The 24414-nt window shown below is 42.2% G+C and overlaps 1 protein-coding gene and 1 long non-coding RNA gene across 2 annotated transcripts in view; both read right to left on the bottom strand.

The window, feature by feature from the left end:
* LOC110502559 (attractin-like protein 1) overlaps positions 1 to 24414 on the bottom strand; it is a 350265-nt gene that overhangs the window by 279980 nt on the left and 45871 nt on the right. Inside the window, exons 2-5 of the mRNA XM_021580677.3 lie at positions 6212 to 6295; positions 5872 to 5985; positions 4905 to 5033; positions 3939 to 4147 (exon numbers count right to left, since the gene is read on the bottom strand). Of these exons, the coding sequence (XP_021436352.2) occupies positions 3939 to 4147; positions 4905 to 5033; positions 5872 to 5985; positions 6212 to 6295 (536 nt within the window). The remainder of the gene's footprint in view (positions 1 to 3938; positions 4148 to 4904; positions 5034 to 5871; positions 5986 to 6211; positions 6296 to 24414) is intronic.
* Positions 45 to 2666, bottom strand: LOC149972538 (uncharacterized). Its single transcript, XR_016490997.1, has 2 exons — positions 2180 to 2666; positions 45 to 1977 (listed from the first exon to the last, which is right to left on the bottom strand). It is a non-coding gene; the product is annotated as an uncharacterized LOC149972538 (long non-coding RNA).

The raw sequence follows: 24414 nt of genomic DNA on the forward strand, positions 1-24414 counted from the left end.
TTGTTCTTGTACTTTTTGTAATTTGCAGAATTCAGGAAAAACTGTTTATACAACTTGTTTTTTTTTACTGACATATGATCAATAAGCATGAGAAAATGAACTGGTCACTTGGGATCATAGATGAGGTGATACAGAGAGTGGTTCTCACTTTTAAATACATTTATCTCGTAAATCACCCAATATAAAACACGTTTATCTTCAATATTAATTAAATCCAAGGTTGACAAGGATATCAATGACACAAACTACCAATGTCAGAATCGGGTGGCCTCTTTACAGGTTGTTAAATTGTTTAACATTATAGTAATCACAAGTCATAGACATTTCTGGTGATATTCAGGACATTTTTGCCAGGATCAACCCAATCATTATATTGATTGTTCACGTCATTAATATCTAATGGGTTAAAGACCATGTTATCAGGGTTGAGAGATACACAGTCGGAATCATCCAGAACATACAGAGAGTGGAACGGAAACATAGAAGTGCATGCCTCACATGTCCAATACAACCACATTTGTGTTAGTTTTCTCAAAAGGGATGCACTTCCTATGGAATGCACATGGACACAGTCCACATAACACCACTGAAGACTTCAGAGGGTTATGACATTAAGAGCAATGTCTGTTTTTGGTTAGATGAAATCACATGAGCAAAGTAGAGTAAATGTGTATGAATACATCACCAAATCATACAGTATTCGAGTGAGAACAAAACCTCCATTACCACTAGATGGCAGACATGGAATATAAAGGTATCTCCTCTTGGTGAACAGACAATTGAGCCCCACAGGGGATGCATCATAATACCCAGAAAACTTAGCGGTCAAACATGGAAATGGTCCCAATTGTTTTACCAGCATTCATTTTATCCATTGTGGATTTTAGAAACACTTCAAATAAGGGTTGTGTTTCGTGCAGACGTACCCTGGCGTGGTGTTTCGATAACCATGTAAACCTCTCTCGGACAAGGTGACTTTCATCAATATATTCAGCTCTATTTACTCTCAGATTCGAAAAAGCTAATTAGCATCAAAGTCGACATCATACAAGACTACAAATCCCTGCAAACTCCTGCACGTCATCTCTAGCTGACACCAGCACAAAATATAAAACAGCATATTGTGATTGTGATGGGCGAGTTACAAATGGACAAATGTAATGTGTAAGGTAGGTTTTATAGAAAACACTAGATCAACTCCAGCAGAGGGAGAAACACAATTAACACTCAAAACAAGGAAGCCATCTCAACACCCTTCTTGTCAATTGAACAGGTACATGTCGCTGCTGTCATTTGTGAGCTGCATTCAGTCTGAACCCCAGGTAAAAGCAGGAGGACAGCACTACACAGGAGAAAAGGGTAGCAAAACAGTACACCACAAAACTTTTAAACATGTTACTGAGTCTAGATGTTATCAAATCAGAAGAACAACAAGGAAAGAAAGCAGCATAGGGAAAATGGGTGAAGGTAGGCTGCGTTTATAGAGATAAGATGGAAAGTTTCAAAGTGCCCAAAGTTGAGGGACCTTGGGGCATAAAAGGCATAGTGTGGAATAAGGGGTAGCTAGAGAGAAGGTTGGTCATGGACAAGAGATAAAAATGGGGTGCTAGTTTGCCTGCACCCCTTTGAAATCGTTGTCACAAATATCCGGCCCACCTCCTGTCATACTCAGGGTCTCAGCGTGTCCCCCCGTCTCAGTTGCAACGCTCAAATCCTGGTCATCGTGTGTCTGATAATCACAACATTAAAGACGACGAGTGATCACAGAATTCCACAAATTGAGCCATAGACAATACAACTTAAGCATTGAGGACAGCATTTAGTTGACAACATGGTGGTTTACACTATCTTGCCCCAGCTGTAGGTCCATTTGAGTGTGTGTGGTTACATAGGCCTGCACATCAACCAGTACCAGGGCCATTGGAGACTTGGAATCGTTGCGCTCAAAGTGCTGCTTGAATGTCTTCGGGTCTGCCTCTATAAAGGTCAAGTACAACATGGAGGAAGTTTAACAATCTGTGGCTTAGATTGAATTCAAAGCTGACACAATTGATAAACTAAGCAATACGATACAACATACTACTACACATGAAAGACTGTCCCACACAGGCCAGTACAATAGTCTACACATGGAGAGGAACCTAAAAAGGCACATACAGTACAAAACAATCCTACTCACCTGACAAACAGGGCAGGTGTGGACCAGGGCTGCCCAGGATGCAGTCTTCTGGTTCGCAGCTGCTACCTTCTGTTTCGCAGCCGCCACCATGGCATTAGTCAACAAGTTCAACTTCAACTTGAGAGTGGAGCATGTGCTATATATAAACCTGGAATACTGTTCCAGGTTGAAACAGCTAACCTAGTTGAGAGGTGATAAGACTCAGGCACACCCATTGGTTCTGGAATAGAGAAGGTGCAAGTAAGGTTAGCAATTTGGCATCAATAGCATGACAGTAATTCTACCTCAAAAACAAACGGGTGAATACCAATTAATTTAAAACCCACCACAGCAGGTAGGACTAAATAAGGTTGCATAACCTTTCCTACTAGCTATACTAACGATCTGCTGTCCAGAGGGAAACAGCTAACATATCAATGTTTTCCTGCAGTAAAGTAAGCACACACTGTTGACTCGAGAGGATGCTAATCAGTCCATCTCTGAAACCTGTCAAAAAGCCAGACTTAAATAACACAGATAGCTAGGATACACCTCGGTATTAAGCTACCCACCCCTCACCCATAGACACAAACACACATTATCATCAAGTACGCCTAGCCCTAGCTTCATCATCTAAGTTAGCTAGTTAGTTAACTAGATGGCTTTTATAAACCAACAGTTTAGCTAAAGAAAGCTAAACTCGTTGTTATGAATATCTCATGCATTTAAAATGGCTAGACAATCTGCAGCCATCTAGCCAGGCTAATGTTGCTAACTAGCTGACCATGATCTAGCTAGCTAGATAACAGGCATTTTCAATGTCAAACTTGCCCAAGACAGTTAACAGAATTGTCAATTTAATCAACTTTAGCCAATTTATTAATTACAAAATGTAGCTCACATAAGATAGTTAATCCAGAGATTCTTACCTTTGCCTCGATTCGGCAGTCTTGTCCAGATCACCATGGCCCTGGTGAGTGACGTGAAGCTTGAGACAGGCATTTGTAATTCTGCATGATAGCCACATTAGCAGCTAATTAGCATGACATTTTTGAGGGGTAAATAGAGGTGAATATACTGATAAAAGTCACCTTGTCCGAGAGAGATTCATATGGTTATCAAAACTTCACGCCAAGATAAGCCTACATGAAACACAACTGTTATTTGAGGTGTTTCCAAAATCCACGATGGATAAAATGAATGGTGGAAAAACAATTGGAACCATTTCTGTTTGACCGCTAGGTTTATTGGGTATTATGACTCATACTGTGGTAGACTATATATAGCAAGTATTATATTTAGTGTAGCATGTATGAATAAGGAGGATGGATTATAGTTCAGAGAGAATGAAAAAACCTATGGTCTTCCATCATCACCTCAAGGTTAGATTGTTAGAGCATGGGATACTCAACATCAAAGGCTCCAGCTGTCAAACTGTTGAAAAAGTGTTGGACATTATCCAACAGCTCACGTGGATCCTAAAACGTGTCAACATGACCCCATTCTCTTCATATAAACAAAGACTGTCATAGAGTGTCTGCTGAACACACCAGGTGTCAGCTTGTATTACTGTAACAAATGAGACATGGTCTCTGTGCACCTATGTTCACAGTTCTCTTGTCAGCCAGAAGATAGCCGTGTGACTCAATCTACAAGAACACAAAGAACTTACCTTTGTCATTGAAGAAAGAATGAATGAACCCTATAAATCACCATGAAGATACCACACCATGGTGACAACATTGACACAATATTAGAATAACCATGGCCCTAGCCCCACCTTGCCAGCTGTCGTTACAGACACAGCTTTTCTCCCCAGTGAGGTCACAGTAGCCATGGTCGGGGCTGCCACAGTTGTTCCTGCAGTAGGGGATGTCACAGGCCTCGCCCTTCCAGTACTTATCACACTCACAGTACACCCGGCTGGCGATGGAGTTCCCTGTGCTGCATTTCCCATGGCCTGAGCAGTTATTGGGGCACGAGTTGACCCTGCAGACACAGAAAAGAGAGAGGGGGGGAATGGGGATGTACATTTGGAAAGGTCATCATTGTAATAATTGACGAAAGACAAATAGCTGACAGAATGATTGATTAACAGAGGTGATTGACATCCATTGAAGCATTATTTTTCTGGTAGCAGAACAGATAGAGTGAGATACAGAGGAATCCAGAGAGAATTAGAGAGAAGTGCGAAAGAGATACAGACAAAATAATTGAGAAAAAGGGAAGGTACAGTAGACAGAGAGACAGAAGTCAAGGATTCAGGATAATGCATGGGCTTTTCAGCAACAGGGGACGATAATGTTTAGGGCTGTGACAGCAGCGTTGCTATGGCAACACCTTTATGGCCACATGGTGTATGTCTGTGCTGGAGGCCTTGAGGCTGTGCTAGACTCTAGTCTGCTGCTTTGTGAGGCAACCCAATAAATACTTTTTCAGAATCTCTCACACACACACACACACACACACACACGTCTCTCGTATGTCAATGGGTCTTATCTCCTTAGCTGTAATGGTGTTCCCCAGCGACTCCTGTGACAGACATTGTAGACCCTAGAGAGGATGGGATGTGGTCTGAGGTTTTATGTGTGCAGGAACACATAGAGAGGAAAGACAATTTAAATGGGATATGGCTCTTAATCATCCCATTGTCTGCTACTGAGTCAGAGACTTCCCCAATGGTGATGTACTGTAGAGGTGAGGACTTTGTAAATGTAAAGTGTGTGTATTGGCTGGGGCCACTCACGAGTAGGAGATGTGGAATCCAGTCAGGTTGTAGGCAGCGTCACTGAAAAAGTGCAACAGTGCATATCCAGAGGTGGCTACCACTTCCGGAACAGTCTCGTTCCCTCTCGTTTCCGGGACAACGAGACCGCTGTGGGAGAAGAAGAAAAGTACATTAATGATGGAGTATTCACACACACACAAAACACAAATGCATACTAAGCTCCAAAAGCATGCTGGGTAAATGATCACCCAGTCACCCTTGACTGCTGAGCTGGGATTGCTGTCACCATGACAACCCCCCCTTCCCTCGCTACATCATTGGGAGAAAGTGATTCCTTTCTCTCCTTGGGATCGATCCCTCTATCGCATGGAGGAGCAGGATCAGGCTCAGGCCTGAACAGCACAGCACACACAGTACACACAGCAAAGCCACATCAAGGTTATCGGAGAGGGTGGAGAAATCCACTCTAATCTGTTTACCAGCAGTCAGACAGAGTCCCCACTGGGAGGACCACACCCAGGCTCCTAGGCGCAACACAAAGACCACACAGCCAATACTGATGGACCAGGGGAGAGTCAAAGGTGAAGGACCCTAAGTGGATAAAATTACATTGTGGACCTATTGTTCAAAGGGAAGGGGAGAGAGGGTGGCTAGGTGGGTGGAGAACATTGCTTCTCAAAACTGGAGAGGAGGAACACCTACAAGCTAAATGTAGAATATTAATCAATTGATTCATGGATAACACCCACTCGTTACCTACAGTATATTGCAGAAAGAGAACAATTCCTCTTCAGCTAGCCAGTATTCTGAATCCCTTCTGTGGGTGTTGCAGTATGTGTAGATTCTACAATCCTATGTATTATTTAGCTGCATGTGTTCTGCACAAATGAGGCTTTGGAGGTATACAGTATTTGGTGTTCATGCATGCAGAGTGACGCGCATACTAGAGAGTAAACATGTATCTACATAGAGTATGATGACAGACCTGAATACTGCGACCAGAGGTGCATAGATGGAGTCTCCGTCATAGACGTATGTGTGGTCCCAGCTACATTCCGTGGCAAAATGGTTGAAGCGCAACCTGAGCACAGCGTTTGGGCTGGAGGACAGAACATAGAACATGGTTTAAAACGGGCCGCAGAGGTAACTAGAACTTCACAACTGCCCACATCTGACCAGGATTCTTTACATTAGACAAATAATTTAAGACCATTGAACAATGACGTTAATCAGTCTAAGAATGAATTCGTACTGCACGGAATGTAGAGAAAAGGGGGTATGAATAGCGATATGAGGGAGGAGGAAATAGAGAAAGAGCTACTTACTAGCCCTCGATCAGCCAGGTGCACTTGGTCTTGTACTTGTAGTTGATTGGTCCATCGGTGAGGGAACCCGATGGCTCTGTTAACCTAGCAAAGAGTAAAAAGCAGCAATTACTACGTGGAGAGAGGGATGGATAGATAGGACACAGTTGGGTCACTATTTAAAAAGAAGATGGAGAATAAGCTATAGGATGAAAAATGCCAGAGGTACTGCCGACTAGCGATTGCTAACACTAACTATCCCTTATTCCCTCAGTCACTAGAGGGTATGAGCTTAATTCCAACTCCAAATAGGTGAGAATGAAGAAATGTTGTCCCATTTGCAACATGGGCCGTCCCAATTAGGCCTACTAATAAAACACTGTTATTATACTCCTTTCCCTCTGCACAACAATCATACACTACACCTTATACATCATGAATAAGAAAACTGGCCAGCATATCAAATCTATTATATGAGGCCAATAAACATCACCAGGAAAACACCTGCATCTCTTGGCTGAGTAGGAACACATAATAGAATGGCACTCAGCATGGTGAGAGACGGGGAGGGAGACAAATTTGTTAGCCGTGGTTTTGCCTGCTGCATTTTATGTGCATATAAATGAAAAACTACTCCAACCTGTCTATCATATGAGCCCATCAATGTGGTGCAGCAGCTACAGTACATTTCCTGTGAGAAAGTGTCGTCTAAGGTGTGTTTGAGTGTCTGCTTGTGCGTTGGCGTTCTCTACATGTGATCACATTGAGGGCCTTCCTCATTTCAAATGGGGAATTTAGGGACAGATATGGGTCTGCTTTAAGGAGTCCTTAACTGAACAACAATCCCAACAACCATCTCAACCAATTACACTGAAACCAGGGCCATAATTTTCTGTAAACAAATCTGTGCGCAAGATGCAATTTGAAGCGTGGTAAATTTACTGTTGAAGAAAAAGCCCCTTTATACTAAAGCCATAATAACATACAGTGGGGCAAAAAAGTATTTAGTCAGCCACCAATTGTGCAAGTTCTCCCACTTAAAAAGATGAGAGAGGCCTGTAATTTTCATCATAGGTACACTTCAACTATGACAGACAAAATGAGAAAATATTTATTTTCCACCATAATTTGCAAATAAATTCATAAAAAATCATTTTTTTTCATTTTGTCTGTCATAGTTGAAGTGTACCTATGATGAAAATTACAGGCCTCTCTCATCTTTTTAAGTGGGAGAACTTGCACAATTGGTGGCTGACTAAATACTTTTTTGCCCCACTGTACATGTATTTTAAATGTTGCTTCCTCTTGGGCCCCCCACTGGCCTGGGCCCCCCATGGGCCTGGGCCCAGGGGCTTCAGCCCTGCTAAGCCCCTGCATTAAACCATCCCTGACTGAAACCACAAGAGAAAATACAAGAGTGTAAAAGAAAATCTTTAGCTTTCACATTCAGAAAGCATCTGCCCTGTTTAACGGACATTACCTCCATCTTCAGCCACACATCCCTATAGAGATTATTAGACAATGCTATTTTCAGTTCACCCTGATGTAATGGGACAAAACAGAAGACTATTGAAGGAGAGCCAGGAGCTGATGTCTTCAGGACATTGACATGTCCCCAGTATTTGACATAGCATTCTCACTGCTGGGAACCTGGGACACTGTGGTCAACTGGCACCTAGCCACATCACTCCCTGGCATCAGCCTAGAACACAAACCCTCCAACTACACGGTGTGTGTGTGTGTGTGTGTGTGTGTGTGTGTGTGTGTGTGTGTGTGTGTGTGTGTGTGTGTGTGTGTGTGTGTGTGTGTGTGTGTGTGTGTGTGTGTGTGTGTGTGTGTGTGTGTGTGTGTGTGTGTGTCTAGGGGGTGAGTCGTAGGCAGTGACTCTCTCATATTCACATATCAGCAGAGCCGAGACCTTATCACAATGACCTTATGTCACAACATATCATGTAGAAGACACAACAACAATGACTTCTCAACAACCTTGATGCACAGCAGAATATGCATTAATGGAACCGCTCTGCAAACTGACAGAAATCACACACGTCTGGAATCATGCAGAGAGTACATTCAGCATGGAGTGAATTTAGCGAACCCCCTACTGAGTGGCATGACGGAGACAGAACGACAACTGCACTTTACACAGTTACATTTTCAAAGGCATCTCCAGGGAATTATACAGAGAGAAAGTTAAAGAGAGTCAGAGAGAGAGATAGAAAGAGAGAGAGAGTGGCCGAGAGCCAGCAGAGCGACTAGACTAGCAAAAACCCAAACTAAGCTGCATTGCGTTGCGTGTCTGAGCTAGGAGCTAGTACTGACAGTACAACCCATCTGGCAGAGGTCATCCAGGACAACCAGTTCAGGGCCTGTGGCAGGGGTAGGATGAGGAACACACACACACACACACACACACAGACAGACAGACAGACAGACAGACAGACAGACAGACAGACAGACAGACAGACAGACAGACTATAAACAGGCGCTGTCTGAGCCGAGATAGGCCAAACAACGCTACATTATACCACTCATGACAGGAGTTGGATCAAGGCCCTTGAGGGGCAAATGTGATGTCTCCCTGTAAAACAGACAGATTGCAGCGCAGCCTGACTCCAAGGCGGCATACTTACAAATACCGCCAAGTGAGTGAGCTTCCACCTGGTTATGTTTGGGTCTCTCTCACTCTAGCTCTCTTTCACTCTCATTACCGCTCATTCACACTCACTCTCTATCTATTTCTCTCTCACACTCTATCTCACTTTAATCCCAGGGATTGGAATAGAACTATTCATCTATCTCAAAGGCAGAGCTCAGATTGCCGTACTACACAGTTCTTATCCAATCCAAACAGACTACAACCAACAAGCTCAAATATTCAGATGAAACTCTTAAGTTATTGGTGTAATGTCAGTTTGCGAGAGAGAGATATTGTGTAGGTGAGTGTTTTCTACTCTGAGCCTGGGAGGAATATATTACTGACCGCCTGCAGTCATGATGGAGACATCAAAGGCACAATTCATACTGTATTCCATGCAGGTAACAGACGTTGTGGAAGGTATAATGATACAGATAGCAGTACATTAATAGGCCTATGCTCTTTCCTTTAGTGTTAAACCCTTAACCTGGACAAGCACATTGATCGTTTTTCTAAAGAGCATTTGAAGGACATGAGGATAAACGGTCAGACTTTTTAGACTTCAATCATGCGCCAATCTGACCACATTCAGGCCTATTGTCAAGAGGGGTCTGAGGCTGAGCCTTATAAGCATGAAATGCTACTAGGATTTAACGAGTGCATCTCAAATTGGGGTGAAGTGTGAAGGCCCATACATCTTTAATGTGGACCTGGAATGTCTTTGAAAACCGCCTGAGAACCTGAGCCACTCAAAATGCACACGCAAAATTCCACAACACCCAACACCGAGTTTTCACAGCGAGGTAGCTTTAGAAGATTAGACCAGCAGCAGACTCTCCCACAGAACGCAGGAAGACGAGGAGGCTTTAACCAAAGTGCTTCTCCTCCTCCTTTTAGAATTCCACAAGAACAGAGACACATAAAAAGGCAGAGGAGTGGAGGTATGGGAGGCGAGTCAACCGTTATGAAATATTAATCTCCTCTGAGTGAATAATTGATTGTGTGTAGCAGATAGATGCACAGCGGCCGGTGTGAATTCCTTGACACTTCAGACTAGAAATGCAAGTTCCTCAGGTGGTGTAGGTAAAGTAACTAACTATCTCTTTTCATCATCCCCCCTGCTATGCTTTCTTCCTCTCTCACTGTCACTCTCTTCCTTCCTCTATCTCTCTCTCACACACACTTGCTTTCTGGGAAACAGATCCTATCACACACATTCTGACCTGGAAAAGAAGTGGAAAATCCCTATTGGTTTCACTTCCCTAAGGACACACCGACAGACTGGGAGGGGGAGCAGAAGAGACTGTGACAAATATCTATTGCAGAGGAGAACAGGATATACTGTAACATACAGTAGCCTATCACAGCCCGCTAACCTAGTGACACCACAGGAAGCACGTGCTGATCTATATGACCACTGACCTCTAGTGCACACGTGTCTAATTTAAAAGGTTCTGGTTCCTTGGAGAGAAGACATCATCCTGTGACCTCACCATTAGTTTACTCCCAACTCTCTGCTCTCGCTGAGTCAGACTCTCTTCACAGCTGCGTTCTCCCCTACCACTTCTCCTCCTTCAACTTTCCTCACTGCACAATTATAGCAAATTGTTCATGATGCACAGATTTTCAGTCAGCTACAGTACTTTCTGCTTGTTACTTGGTAGCAACACTCCATGTTTCTTCTCTCCTGGGCTGTGTTCAGTGTTCTGAGCATACCTGTCCCACTCAGGGAGCTCTGACTGACCTGTCTCTCTGCCAGAAGCAGATCAAAGACTTGCTCCCACACTGCACAAGGGCTCTTGTACTAATTCATGAGTTCAGAGAGACTACATGGCAGAAGCGGAGAGAAGTGGTGAACAGGACCAGTTAGATAACCTCATTAATACAGCCTGGCACTAGAGGGAAATGGTATTAAGAGAGGCCTCATGCATACTGACACTATCTAGACCTAGTCTGATCACATGGAGGAAGAGCATGCCCATAGTTCAGGTTCACGTGAGGAAGATATACAGAGTGTGAAATGAGTCTTTTATGTGGGAAGTTTTTGTTCTTTTGATTTCTGTAAGCAGTAGCTGGAGAGGTGTACAGTATGGATAAACAGGAGTAAAATCAACCATTACTTAGATTTATCAAATTCCTCAAATGTCTCTGAAACAATTAATAATACAGAATACTTTTTATGCAAATCCCTATAGTTAAATATCTGGTCACTCTGCCATTATCATGAGTGTCAATAAAGCACAGTCATGCTTCCCTCTCTCTATTTTTCAACCAATAAAAACACTCCAAACTCAGGAAAACAGAAATGCATTATATTGTTCAACATATAGAGAGTCCAAGTTTGTGAAAACTTTCACACAAGGGTAAGTATACATACACGCATACACACACAAACAGACACACAAAGACAGATCTAGCTTGTGGACAAAGAGCTTAGTGAGTGTCCAGTCAGCTGATAGTGACCTCATCTCAAGTGTTATACAACGTCGTCCCCTGTTAAAAAAAACTAATAAAAATACTCTCCTGTTCAAGACAACTGCTTTCTTTGGGGACAGAGCAGGACCACTCCCTTACTGTCACATAGCCTCTATAGAGATTAGAGAACGACCGAGCTGATATATTGGGAGGATATTGACCTTTTCAAGTCTAACGGCCATCAGCCCTTCTCTATCGGCATTGCCGATAGTCCCTCTACATTGCAAAACTGCTGCTATGCCAGCCGCCACTCACTGCCTGAGCCACGAGCACTGCACAATGCAGAGGAGCTGGGGAAATTTGCAGCAGCAGCAAGCTAGCTCATTCTCCAACTGAAAGGTGCAGTATTGAGAAACGGATGAATTGACAGTGTCCAAAATACAACTCCTGTCGCAAATTTAGTTTAGTTTAATTCACTAATAATAAGGCTTATGTCAACATGCCGTGACATGCATGCAATAAGCAAGCTGTTAGCAAAGATTGCGATAACCCTTTTATCTGTGGTGTTAACTAGCTAGCTATATTAGCTACTATGCTAGATAGCTGGCTAGATAAACATGGTGCAAAGATATCAGATAAGATCTAATAGCCAACATACAGTGCCTTCGGAAAATATCCAGACCCCTTGACTTTTTCTACATTTTGTTATGTTACAGCCTTATACTATAACTGATTAAATCGTTTCCCCCCTCATTAGTCTACACACAATACCCCATAATGACAAAGCAAAAACAGGATTTATTTTACTGAAATATAACATTTACATAAGTTTTCGAACTCTTTACTCAGTGTTGTAATCACCTTTGGCAGTGATTGGCAGTGATTACAGCCTTGAGTCGTCTTAGGTATGTCGCTACAAGCTTGGCACACCTTTATTTGGGGAATTTCTCCCATTCTTCTCTGCAGATCCTCTCAAGCTTTGTCAGGTTGGATGGGGAACCTATTTTTAGGTTTCCCCAGAGATGCTCGATCAGGTTCAAGTCCGGGCTCTGGCTGGGCCAGTCAACGTCATTCAGAGACTTGTCCCGAAGCCACTCCTGCGTTGTATTGATTGTGTGCTTAGGGTCGTTGTCCTGTTGGAAGGTGAATCCTGATCGCTCTGGAGCAGGTTTTAAACAAGGATCTCTCCGTACTTTGTTGTATTCATCTTTGCCTCGATTCTGACTGGTCTTCCAGTCGCTAAAAAATCCCCACAGCATGATGCTGCCACCACCATGCTTCACCGTAGGGATGGTGACATGTTTCCTCTAGAAGTGATGCTTGGCATATCAGGCCAAAGAGTTCAATCTTGGTTTCATCTGACCAGAGAATCTTGTTTCTCATGGTCTGTGAGTCTTCAGGTACATTTTGGCAGACTCCAATGTGCCTTTTAATGAAGAATGGCTTCTGTCTGGCCACTCTGCCATAAAGGTCTGATTGTTGGAGTGCTGCAGAGATGGTTGGCCTTCTGGAAGGTTCTCCCATCTCCACAGAGGAACTAGAGCTTTGTCAGACTGACCATCAGGTTCTTGGTCACCTCCCTGACCAAGGCCCTTCTCCCCCGATTGCTCAGCTTTGCCGGGCGGCCAAGACTAGGAAGAGTCTTGGTGGTTCCAAACCTCTTTCATTTAAGAATGTAGGCCACTGTGTTCTTGGGGACCTACAATGCTGCAGAAATGTTTTGGTACCCTTCCCCAGATTTGTGCCTCGACACAATCCTGTCTCAGAGCGCTCTCTATTTTACTCCAAAAAGGTAACAGTACAGGGAAGGAAAAGGCTAATAACGTAGTCTGGGAGATCAGGCAAGAGGTTGATGACAGGAAATCTGATCGGCCAAAGTACAGCCAGGGAATAGGCAAAAAAGCGTTGTTAGTGAAGACTAATACGAAAATAAACAAAGCTCCAAATAGAATGTGTATCAAAACAAACAATACCTCACAATGATGGGGTGCAAAGAACTGAACTAAATAGTGTGCGTAAATGACATACAGGTGTGTGAACAGGTGATCAGAATTCAGGTGATTGGGATCCGGAGTGTGAGCTGCATTCAGGGGATCTATGTGTTTGAGAGTGGGAGCTGGAAAGTGGGCTGGAAAGTGAGCTGCGTTCAGGGGATTGAGAGTGTGAGTTGGAAGCAGACGTTACATTATGGGGTATTGTGTGTAGATTACTGAGTATTTTTTATTTTATTTAATCAATTTTAGAATAAGGCTGTAACGTAATAAAATGTAGAAAAATATCAAGGGGTCTGAATACTTTCCAAAGGCACTGTAGCTCGCTAATGTTAAGTGGTTATCATTTTGAACATGCACCAACGGGCCATCTGATTTGCAGTGTAATGTTAGCTTCTTAATGATGTGCTGATCTGACCAGCCACAATGGGATCTGTAAATTGACGGTGGGATAGTTGGATTAGATTATTGTCATAAAAAGGTGTTTTAAAATTCCAAAATAAAGGTTGTCAATAGGTTCAGCTACCTAAGAATCCTCTTGCATTTTCATGGACCAAGTAAGCTGTAGATCAGCGTGTGTGTGTATGCGTTCTCACTTCTCAAACTATGGGCAGATTTGAGTAATTCAGACAGAACGTGCATCGTCGTTTCAGATTTATTCCTGCCGTCCCTCTCGTTACTAGATATTTTGAATGTTATTGCTTGGTAACAAATATTTTCACCGTTGAGCTAGTTATCATAGTAGCAGTAAACAGCAGCAAGTGATATGAGCGATGGAGAGAGACGTGAGGAGATGTGAAGGGGAGAGGAGTTACAGCCTCGCTCTATCCAATTGTAGCAGTAGAATCAAATTACAACCCGCCCCTTTCTTGGCAGATAGCTGAACTAGAGTTCCGTCCTGGCAGCTGACTTGTTTAGAGATGCGCCCTGACAAAATATATTTTTGTCATCTGTACCACCATAGACTCCACTGATTAGCCAAAACAAACTCTATAACGCAACCCATGCACACACTCCTATTGAATATGCATTCAGCTGTGCTGTGAGTATGCCTATACCATCTTCATTTCTCATGTTTATCAAGAGATGTACCATTCAAATACCATTATTACTATTATGTTGTTAAGATAGTTTTTTTTTTACCAAAGTCACATTTATTTCATACATGCATACATGGCTGTCTCTGGGAAATTTTGTCATCAACATTTTCAAATTGAATGACATTTAATATCGACATAAAATAGCAGCCAACGGCCTCCTTGACCCCGAATAATCGGTATCAGCATCGGCCATAAAAACTCCATAACGGTTGTTATCTAATAGAGATATGGTACTGTACTTGCATACATTGCACACAAACACCCGTCTCCTCCAGGCTATTGCAGTCCTGTGAATAGACAATGATAAATGAATCATGGGTGACTGCTACATTGTTCACTTAATACACACAGGTACAGTAGCAGGGTCCCATAGCTGTGTCTGCTAGTGAAGATGGAGAGATTTGTTATCGCGCTCCCGCTGAGAGTGTGTATGCGCGTGTGTGCGTGTGTGTATTGTATGATACATCAGATGATCGGACGATGGCAGCCTCAGGCAAGTCCAAAGGGGGAGGGGTGTGCCTCTTCATAATCAACTACTGGTGCCCTGCTTCCAGTGAGAATAAAATCTAGAGCTTTTGCACACCTGATATAGAATACCTCTTGATAAGCTGCAGACCTTTTTATCTGTCAAGAGAGTTCTCGTCCATAATTATCACCGCTGTCTACATCCCTCCACAAGCCAACCCCACTCAACGAACTGTATGGGCCCATAAACAAACGCCCAGAAGCACACCCAGAAGCAGCAGTTCTGGTGGGTGGAGACTTTAACGTGGGGAGACTTAAAATCATTCTACCTCACTTCTACCAATACTTCTCCTGTGCCACTAGGGGCACAACAATTCTAGACCACACATACAAGGCCCCTCTCTCGAGGCTACAAGACTGTTTTGCTAGTAGACCGGTTTAAATTCCGGGATTCATCCGATAGCATTGATAAATTTACCACATCAGTTACGGGCTTCATTAATAAGTGCACAGACGAGGTCGTCTCCACAGTGACTATACGAACGTACCCAAACCAAAAACCATTATCTATGCTGGGCTAAAGGCTAGAGCTACAGCTTATAAACGCAAGAAAGCCCGCCTCAGACGAGACATCAAACATGCAAAAGGACAATATAAAAGGAAGGTGGAAAACTATTACACTGGATCTGACGCTCGTCAGATGTGGCAGGGCTTGCAGACGATAACGGACTATAAAGGGAAACCATGCCGTGAGATGCCCAGTGAAGCAGAACTCCCAAACGAGCAAAATGCCTTTTATGCTCGCTTCGAGGAAAACACTGAGTCCTGCATGAAAGCCAAAATGAATACCATGGCGCATTGTCAGAGCATGCGCAGATCAGCTGGCAAGTGTCTTCACTGACATTTTCAATCTCTCCTTGTTCTAGTTGGTAATCCCAACATGTTTCAAGTTGTACACCAATGTCCCTGTTCCCCCCCAAAAAAAAAAAACACCAAGGTAACTTGCCTAAATGACTTGAAGGAGTTCCCACAACAGTCTTGAAGGAGTTCCCACATATGCCGAGCACTTGTTGGCTGCTTTTCCTTCACTCTGCGGTCCAACTCATCCCAAACCATCTCAATTGGGTTGAGGCCAGGTCATTTGATGCAGCACTCCATCATTCTCCTTTGTCAAAATAGCCCTTACACAGCCTGGAGGTGTGTTTTGAGTCATTGTCCTGCTGAAAAACAAATTATAGTCCTACTAAGTGCAAACCAGATGGGATGGCGTATCGCTGCAAAATGCTGTTGAATTCTAAATAAATCACTGACAGTGTCACCAGCAAAGCACCCCCACAACATCACACCACCTCCTCCATGCTTCACTGTGAGAATCACACATGCTGAGATCATCCGTTCACCTACTCTGCATCTCACAAAGACATGGATGTTGGAACCAAAAATCTCAAATTTGGACTCATCAGACTAAAGGACAGATTTCCACCGATCTAATGTCCATTGCTTGTGTTTCTTGGCCCAAGCAAGTCTCTTCTTCTCATTGGTGTCCTTTAGTAGTGGTTTCTTTGCAGCAATTCGACCATGAAGGCCTGATTCACTCAGTCTCCTCTGAACAGTTGAGGTTGAGATGTGTCTGTTACTTGAACTATGTGAAGCATTTATTTGGGCTGCAATTTCTGAGCCTGGTAACTAATGAACTTATCCTCTGCAGCAGAGGTAACTCTGGGTCTTCTGTTCCTGTGGCGATCCTCGTGAGAGCCAGTTTCATCATAGCGCTTGATGGTTTTTGCGACTGCACTTGAAGAAACTTTCAAAGTCCTTGAAATGTTCTGTTTTCGCTGACCTTCATGTCTTAAAGTAATGCTGGACTGTCATTTCTCTTTGCTTATTTGAGCTGTTCTTGCCATAATATGGACTTGTTCTTTCACCAAATAGGGCTATCTTCTGTGTACCACTCCTACCTTGTCACAACACAACTGATTGGCTCAAATGCATTAAGAAGGAAAGAAATTCCACAAAGGAACTTTTGACAAGGCACACCTGTTAATTGAAATGCATTCCAGGTGACTACCTCATGAAGCTGGTTAAGAGAATGCCAAGAGTGTGCAAAGCTGTCATCAAGGCAAAGGGTGGCTACTTTGAAGAATCTCATATAAAATAAGAGTTTAACGCTTTTTTGGTTACTACATGATTCCATTTGTGTTATTTCATAGTTTTGATGTCTTCACTATTCTATTGTCTATGTAGAAAATAATACAAATATAGAAAAACCCTTGAATGAGTAGATGTGTCCAAACGTTTGACTGGTACTGTACATATCTACCTCAAATACCTCGTACCCATGCACATTGATCTGGTACTGGTACTCCCTGTATATACAGTAGCTTTATTCTTGTTAATTTTATTCCTCTGTGTTACAATTTTTTTTTACTCTGCATCATTGGGAGGGGCTCGTAAGCATGCATGTGTATTCGGCGCATTTGTCAAATACAGATGTATTTTATTTGATAAGCAGTGTGAGAGGGTGAAGATTGAGTGAAGGTATTATCATAATCACTACATGATTTTGAGTGTGCATGCAAGTGTGTGATTGTACATGCATGTGAGTGCATGTAGTAGAGAGACAGACAAAGGGATGATGGATGACCCGTTGTGTAAATAACCTTGACCATCCGTCCAGGCATCCTTTATTAAAATCATGAAAAATAGTGTAAAGGGGGCAATAAGAGGATAGATTGATGTTTGTAGGTCTCAAACATCTTGTCATGGTCCAGCAGCATTACAGCAGCAATTCATTCATCTGCAGACCCCAGGAAGAGAAATGGCATAGCTTTGACATTCTTTTCAAAAATAAGGTCAGGCTTAAGTTAATAGAATCGAATCTGACCAGACCCTCCATTCACCCTCAACCAATATGTCAGTGGGACAAATCAGAGACATCTAACTGAACATTGTGGACACCATCCACCATGAGATACAGTAGAATAGAGCTACTGTATTTAGCTCTTTAACAACTATTTTGTCAAATGAAAGCTTATGAACATTCAAAAAGGTTTATGGTAAAATATAGGCTGCTGAGTGGTCACAGATCTGCACATAAATACAGTGACTCTGACCCTAGGGCTGGGCAGGATAGCATATTTTACTATACAGTATACCGGTATTGATGCAGGGACCTGTTTGGGTTTTTATTTTACCTTGTATAAAAGTATTTAAATGTTTTGTTTGTTATGTGTTACACCACTAGTCATGTGCAGTTCGTGAACGAGTTGTTCTTTTTGAACAACTCTTTTTACTGACTCGAGAGTCATGATGATTTTTTTTCTGTGTGACTCGTTCATTTTGTTGTTCCTTTGACCTACTGGCCGGTTTTCATGAATTACCACAGCCACAAAGTTTGCTTTTTGGTCTTAATTTAATTGAAGGTAAGGGTTAGACCAAATGTTAGCAGAGGTTAGGGTTAAGATTAGATTAGATTTAAAATCAGATTTCAATAACATAAATTGTAGAAACATGCAGGGTTTAAGACTTTGTGGCTGTGGTAACTTGTGATGACCCTGCTGGCCGCAATGACTACAGCTGGATTAATACGCATTCCTCTGGCTCAGCAGCTCCGGAGACAATTGTAAAATAGATCATGCTGCAGGCAGCAATAACAGCATAGAGAAGAAACATATATGTTTAGCACTGTCAATTGATTGCATGGTGCAAGAATAACTGCAAGTAATTGATTATTGAATGTTACGATGGACACAGCTTTGTAGAACCAAAACATACACACTGTCTCTGCTCAACGAACCCGAGAACAAATCATTTGGGGTGCTGCAGGTCGCAAACGATATTGTGCTTATCACCCTCACGGCAGTCAAGTAATGCATTCCACCAAGAGTCGTTCACAATCAAGACCAGTTGCAGCCACAACTAGTCCTTGTTTCAAATGTATCAAAAATGTATGTTATTTGTATGCCTAGCAATCAACACATGTACATTGTTTAAAGCACACTTTTACAAGTCTCAGTCACAAATGACAGCTCCGATAAACACCTCATTATGAAATGGAGGCTTGTAGAATCAGTTTTAAGTTCACCGTTCGCCGTTAGGGGGTCCTGCATGCTCTGGGCATTACTGGCTCAAATCAATAAAATTAGTCGAAACATTCGTTGTTTTTACTGAACAAGTAGGGGGGGGAAATCAGAGTTAGTAAAAAGAGCCAAACTTCTTGTCACTATACACCCCTCCACCAAGTGTAATGTCAGTTTTTATTGTTTACTCCATTTGCTACTTGAATCGTCTCTCTCTCTCCTTCCTTCCTTCCTTCCTTCCTTCCTTCCTTCCTTCCTTCCTTCCTTCCTTCCTTCCTTCCTTCCTTCCTTCCTTCCTTCCTTCCTTCCTTCCTTCCTTCCTTCCTTCCTTCCTTCCGCACGCACACACACACACACACACACACACACACACACACACACACACACACACACACACACACACACACACACACACACACACACACACACACACACACACACACACACACACACACACACAAGCCCCATTGCATGTCACTCAAAGAGACGTTTTTGCTCAACCACGACTCACAACAACCACTCATGTCACATTCACTCACAGCGAGTCTTCATGGTCAATGCTGCTTTCCACTTTGCTTCTTAATATAAATCCACAAGTGTTCTATAATTACACTATTCGTTTGTGTATCTTACTGTCTGCAAACAGTTAGTTTGTGAGCGGTTGAAGATGTGTTTTACCTGGGCCACGCCAATCGGCAGTTGAAGGTGTGTTTTAGGATGTTAAAGGTGCGTTATGGGCATGGAGATTGTATGATAGCATCAGGGACAACACTCCCTTCTGGGATTTTGGGAAGCCTTTCGTGGGAAGGATATTGGAAGACAGTTTACTTAGAGTTAGTTGCAGCTATAATATGTTTAGCAGTGTATATATTATGGTGCAGCTACATGGATAATGTCAGACATTGATTCTGGTAGTATTGGATAAATTGATAAATTCAGGGTGTCTAGCAGCTTGATCATCATGGTACTTTTTGGTAGTGAGTTTATAGGCATATATTTTGGTAACTATAATTTAAATTATGGTAAGTGGTGAAATAAGTATTGCTAGATATAATTGTAATGACTTATAAAAAAAGACGATCAGTCTTTACTTGGCTAAAAAACAGGAAATATAATATCTATTGTTTACAGGAAACTCACTCTACAATCACAGATGAGGCTGTATTGAAAAAAATAGGGAGAAATATATTTCTGTCATGAGCAAAGAGACTCAAAAGGGGTGATGATATTAATTAATAACAATTTCGCTCCCAATGTGCAAACTGTTCAAACAGATCCGAAAGGAAGGTTGATGATTTTAAATATGATTTTGGAGAATAAACAGTTTTGAATAACTCATCTATATGGTCCAAATAATGATGATCCACACTTCTTCGAAATTATATGTACTAATCTATCGAGCTCTACCTCAGAGAGGGAGATTATAAGACATGTACCCCAATGGATCGTAAAGGAAGTCACACTACAAATAATTGCCCTCGTGCACTTAGGGAAATTACAAATATCATGTGTGAGGGCCAAATTGCAGAGGAGGAACTTCTTGATGCAATTAAAGCCTTTAGGCCAGAGGAAACTCCAGGGCTGGATGGCATACCAGTTTAGGTACAATTGAAGTCGGAAGTTTATATACACTTAGGTTGGAGTCATTAAAACTTGTTTTTTAACCTCTCCACAAATTTCTTGTTAACAAACTATTGTTTTGGGAAGTCGGTTAGGACATCTACTTTGTGCATGACAAGCCATTTTTCCAACAATTGTTTACAGACAGATTATTTCACTTGTAATTCACTGTATCACAATTTCAGTGGGTCAGAAGTTTACATACACTAAGTTGACTGTGCCTTTAAAAAGCTTGGAAAATTCCAGAAAATGATGTCATGACTTTAGAAGCTTCTGATAGGCTAATTTACATAATTTGAGTCAATTGGAGGTGTACCTGTGGATGTATTTCAAGGCCTACCTTCAAACTCAGTGCCTCCTTGCTTGACATCATGGGAAAATCAAAAGAAACCAGCCAAGACCTCAGAAAAAAAAATTGTAGACCTCCACAAGTCTGGTTCATCCTTGGGAACAATTTCCAAACGCCTGAAGGTACCACGTTCATCTGTACAAACAATAGTATGCAAGTATAAACACAATGGGACCATGCAGCTGTCATACCGCTCAGGAAGGAGATGCATTCTCCTAGAGATGAATGTACTTTAGTGCGAAAAGTGCAAATCAATCCCAGAACAACAGTAAAGTACATTGTGAAAATGCTAGAGGAAACAGGTACAAAAGTATCTATATCCACAGTAAAACGAGTCCTATATCAACATAACCTGAAAGGCCGCTCAGCAAGGAAGAAGCCACTGCTCCAAAACCGCCATAAAAAAGCCAGATTACGGTTTGCAACTGCACATGGAGACAAAGATCGTGCTTTTTGGAGAAATGTCCTCTGGTATGATGAAACAAACACAGAACTGTTTTGCCATAATGACCATCGTTATGTTTGGAGGAAAAAGTGCGAGGCCTGCAAACCGAAGAACACCATCCCAACCGTCGAGCACAGGGGTGGCAGCATCATGTTGTGGGGGTACTTGGTACAGAAGGGACTGGTGCACTTCACAAAATCGGTGGCATCATGAGGTAGGATTGGTTATATTGAAGCAAAATCTCAAGACATCAGTCAGGAAGTTAAAGTTTGGTCGCAAATGGGTCTTCCAAATGGACAATGACCCCAAGCATACTCCCAAAGTTGTGGCAAAATGGCGTAATGACAACAAAGTCAAGGTATTTGAGTGGCCATCACAAAGCCCTGACCTCAAGCCTATAGAAAATGTGTGGGAAGAACTGAAAAGGCATGTGCGAGCAAGGAGGCCTACAAACCTGACTCAGTTACACCAGCTCTGTCAGGAGGAATGGGCCAGAATTCACCCAACTTATTGTGGGAAGCTTGTGGAATGCTTCCCGAAATGTTTGACCCAAGTAAAACAATTTAAAGACAATGCTACCAAATACTAATTGAGTGTATGTAAACTTCTGACCCACTGGGAATGTGATGAAAGAAAGAAATAGTTCACTCTACCATTATTCTGACATTTCACATTCTTAAAATAAAGTGGTGATCCTAACTAACCTAAGACAGGGAATTTCTATTGTGAAACTGAGTTTAAATGTACTTGGCTAAGATGTATGTAAACTTCTGACTTCAACTGTATATACAGTGCCTTGCGAAAGTATTCGGCCCCCTTGAACTTTGCGACCTTTTGCCACATTTCAGGCTTCAAACATTAAGATAAAACTGTATTTTTTTGTGAAGAATCAACAACAAGTGGGACACAATCATGAAGTGGAACGACATTTATTGGATATTTCAAACTTTTTGAACAAATCAAAAACTGAAAAATTGGGCGTGCAAAATTATTCAGCCCCTTTACTTTCAGTGCAGCAAACTCTCTCCAGAAGTTCAGTGAGGATCTTTGAATGATCCAATGTTGACCTAAATGACTAATGATGATAAATACAATCCACCTGTGTGTAATCAAGTCTCCGTATAAATGCACCTGCACTGTGATAGTCTCAGAGGTCCGTTAAAAGCGCAGAGAGCATCATGAAGAACAAGGAACACACCAGGCAGGTCCGAGATACTGTTGTGAAGAAGTTTAAAGCCGGATTTGGATACAAAAAGATTTCCCAAGCTTTAAACATCCCAAGGAGCACTGTGCAAGCGATAATATTGAAATGGAAGGAGTATCAGACCACTGCAAATCTACCACGACCTGGCCGTCCCTCTAAACTTTCAGCTCATCCAAGGAGAAGACTGATCAGAGATGCAGCCAAGAGGCCCATGATCACTCTGGATGAACTGCAGAGATCTACAGCTGAGGTGGGAGACTCTGTCCATAGGACAACAATCAGTCGTATATTGCACAAATCTGGCCTTTATGGAAGAGTGGCAAGAAGAAAGCCATTTCTTAAAGATATCCATAAAAAGTGTTGTTTAAAGTTTGCCACAAGCCACCTGGGATACACACCAAACATGTGGAAGAAGGTGCTCTGGTCAGATGAAACCAAAATTGAACTTTTTGGCAACAATGCAAAATGTTATGTTTGGCGTAAAAGCAACACAGCTGAACACACCATCCTCACTGTCAAACATGGTGGTGGCAGCATCATGGTTTGGGCCTGCTTTTCTTCAGCAGGGACAGGGAAGATGGTTAAAATTGATGGGAAGATGGATGGAGCCAAATACAGGACCATTCTGGAAGAAAACCTGATGGAGTCTGCAAAAGACCTGAGACTGGGACGGAGATTTGTCTTCCAACAAGACAATGATCCAAAACATAAAGCAAAATCTACAATGGAATGGTTCAATAATAAACATATCCAGGTGTTAGAATGGCCAAGTCAAAGTCCAGACCTGAATCCAATCGAGAATCTGTGGAAAGAACTGAAAACTGCTGTTCACAAATGCTCTCCATCCAACCTCACTGAGCTCGAGCTGTTTTGCAAGGAGGAATGGGAAAAAATGTCAGTCTCTCGATGTGCAAAACTGATAGAGACATACCCCAAGCGACTTACAGCTGTAATCGCAGCAAAAGGTGGCGCTACAAAGTATTAACTTAAGGGTGCTGAATAATTTTGCACGCCCAATTTTTCAGTTTTTGATTTGTTAAAAAAGTTTGAAATATCCAATAAATGTCGTTCCACTTCATGATTGTGTCCCACTTGTTGTTGATTCTTCACAAAAAAATACAGTTTTATATCTTTATGTTTGAAGCCTGAAATGTGGCAAAAGGGGGCCGAATACTTTCGCAAGGCACTGTAGCCTCTGCTCAGGTGAAAATAAACCACTTAGAGAACCACTACCCAACTCAGCATACAGAGTAACCCACTCTTTTCTGAACAGTGAAATCGGTCCTAAATGAACTGAAAGACAAAAAACATACTGGAGTCTCATGCTTGTGTATGTGTGTGTCCACCAGTGCACATGCTTGCATTAGTGTGGGTGAGAAAGAGTCTACCAGCCTTTAAATGCTGGTCTACCACTTTGCTGATGATGCAGGCATGACTGTGAAGACAGAAATAATCCTCATTACAGCAGTGTGTGTGTGTGTGTGATGACGTTGGATGGTATGTGAGAACAGAAAGACCCTTCATTATAGTACTACTACTATTATTACCCACAGTGTACACGCAGCCCACAGAAGGAAAATTACATAGGGAAGTTTAACTTAAAAGCCTTGTCTAGTTTAACAGTACCTTGTGCTAAAAATATTCCCACAATTACATATATTTTACACTGATATTATTATAAAATCCTAAACACACTCGGGATTATGATGAGGGAGGAAGACTGCAATAGTAATTGAACACAAAGTAGATGCGAACAAAACAACAAACACGTGTGAGACATTGAAATCCTCATTAACACATACTTCTGATTCCAAGATGGCGTAGCAGTCAGACATCTTTGTCTTTGTCTTGTCCCATGTATATATCTTTGTCTTCGCATTCTTTTTAAAAAAAATCCAAAACCTCAACTTCAAAATAG

Source organism: Oncorhynchus mykiss, chromosome 23 (assembly GCF_057628025.1).
Source record: "Oncorhynchus mykiss isolate SJ-2025 chromosome 23, ASM5762802v1, whole genome shotgun sequence".
NCBI lineage: Eukaryota > Metazoa > Chordata > Actinopteri > Salmoniformes > Salmonidae > Oncorhynchus > Oncorhynchus mykiss.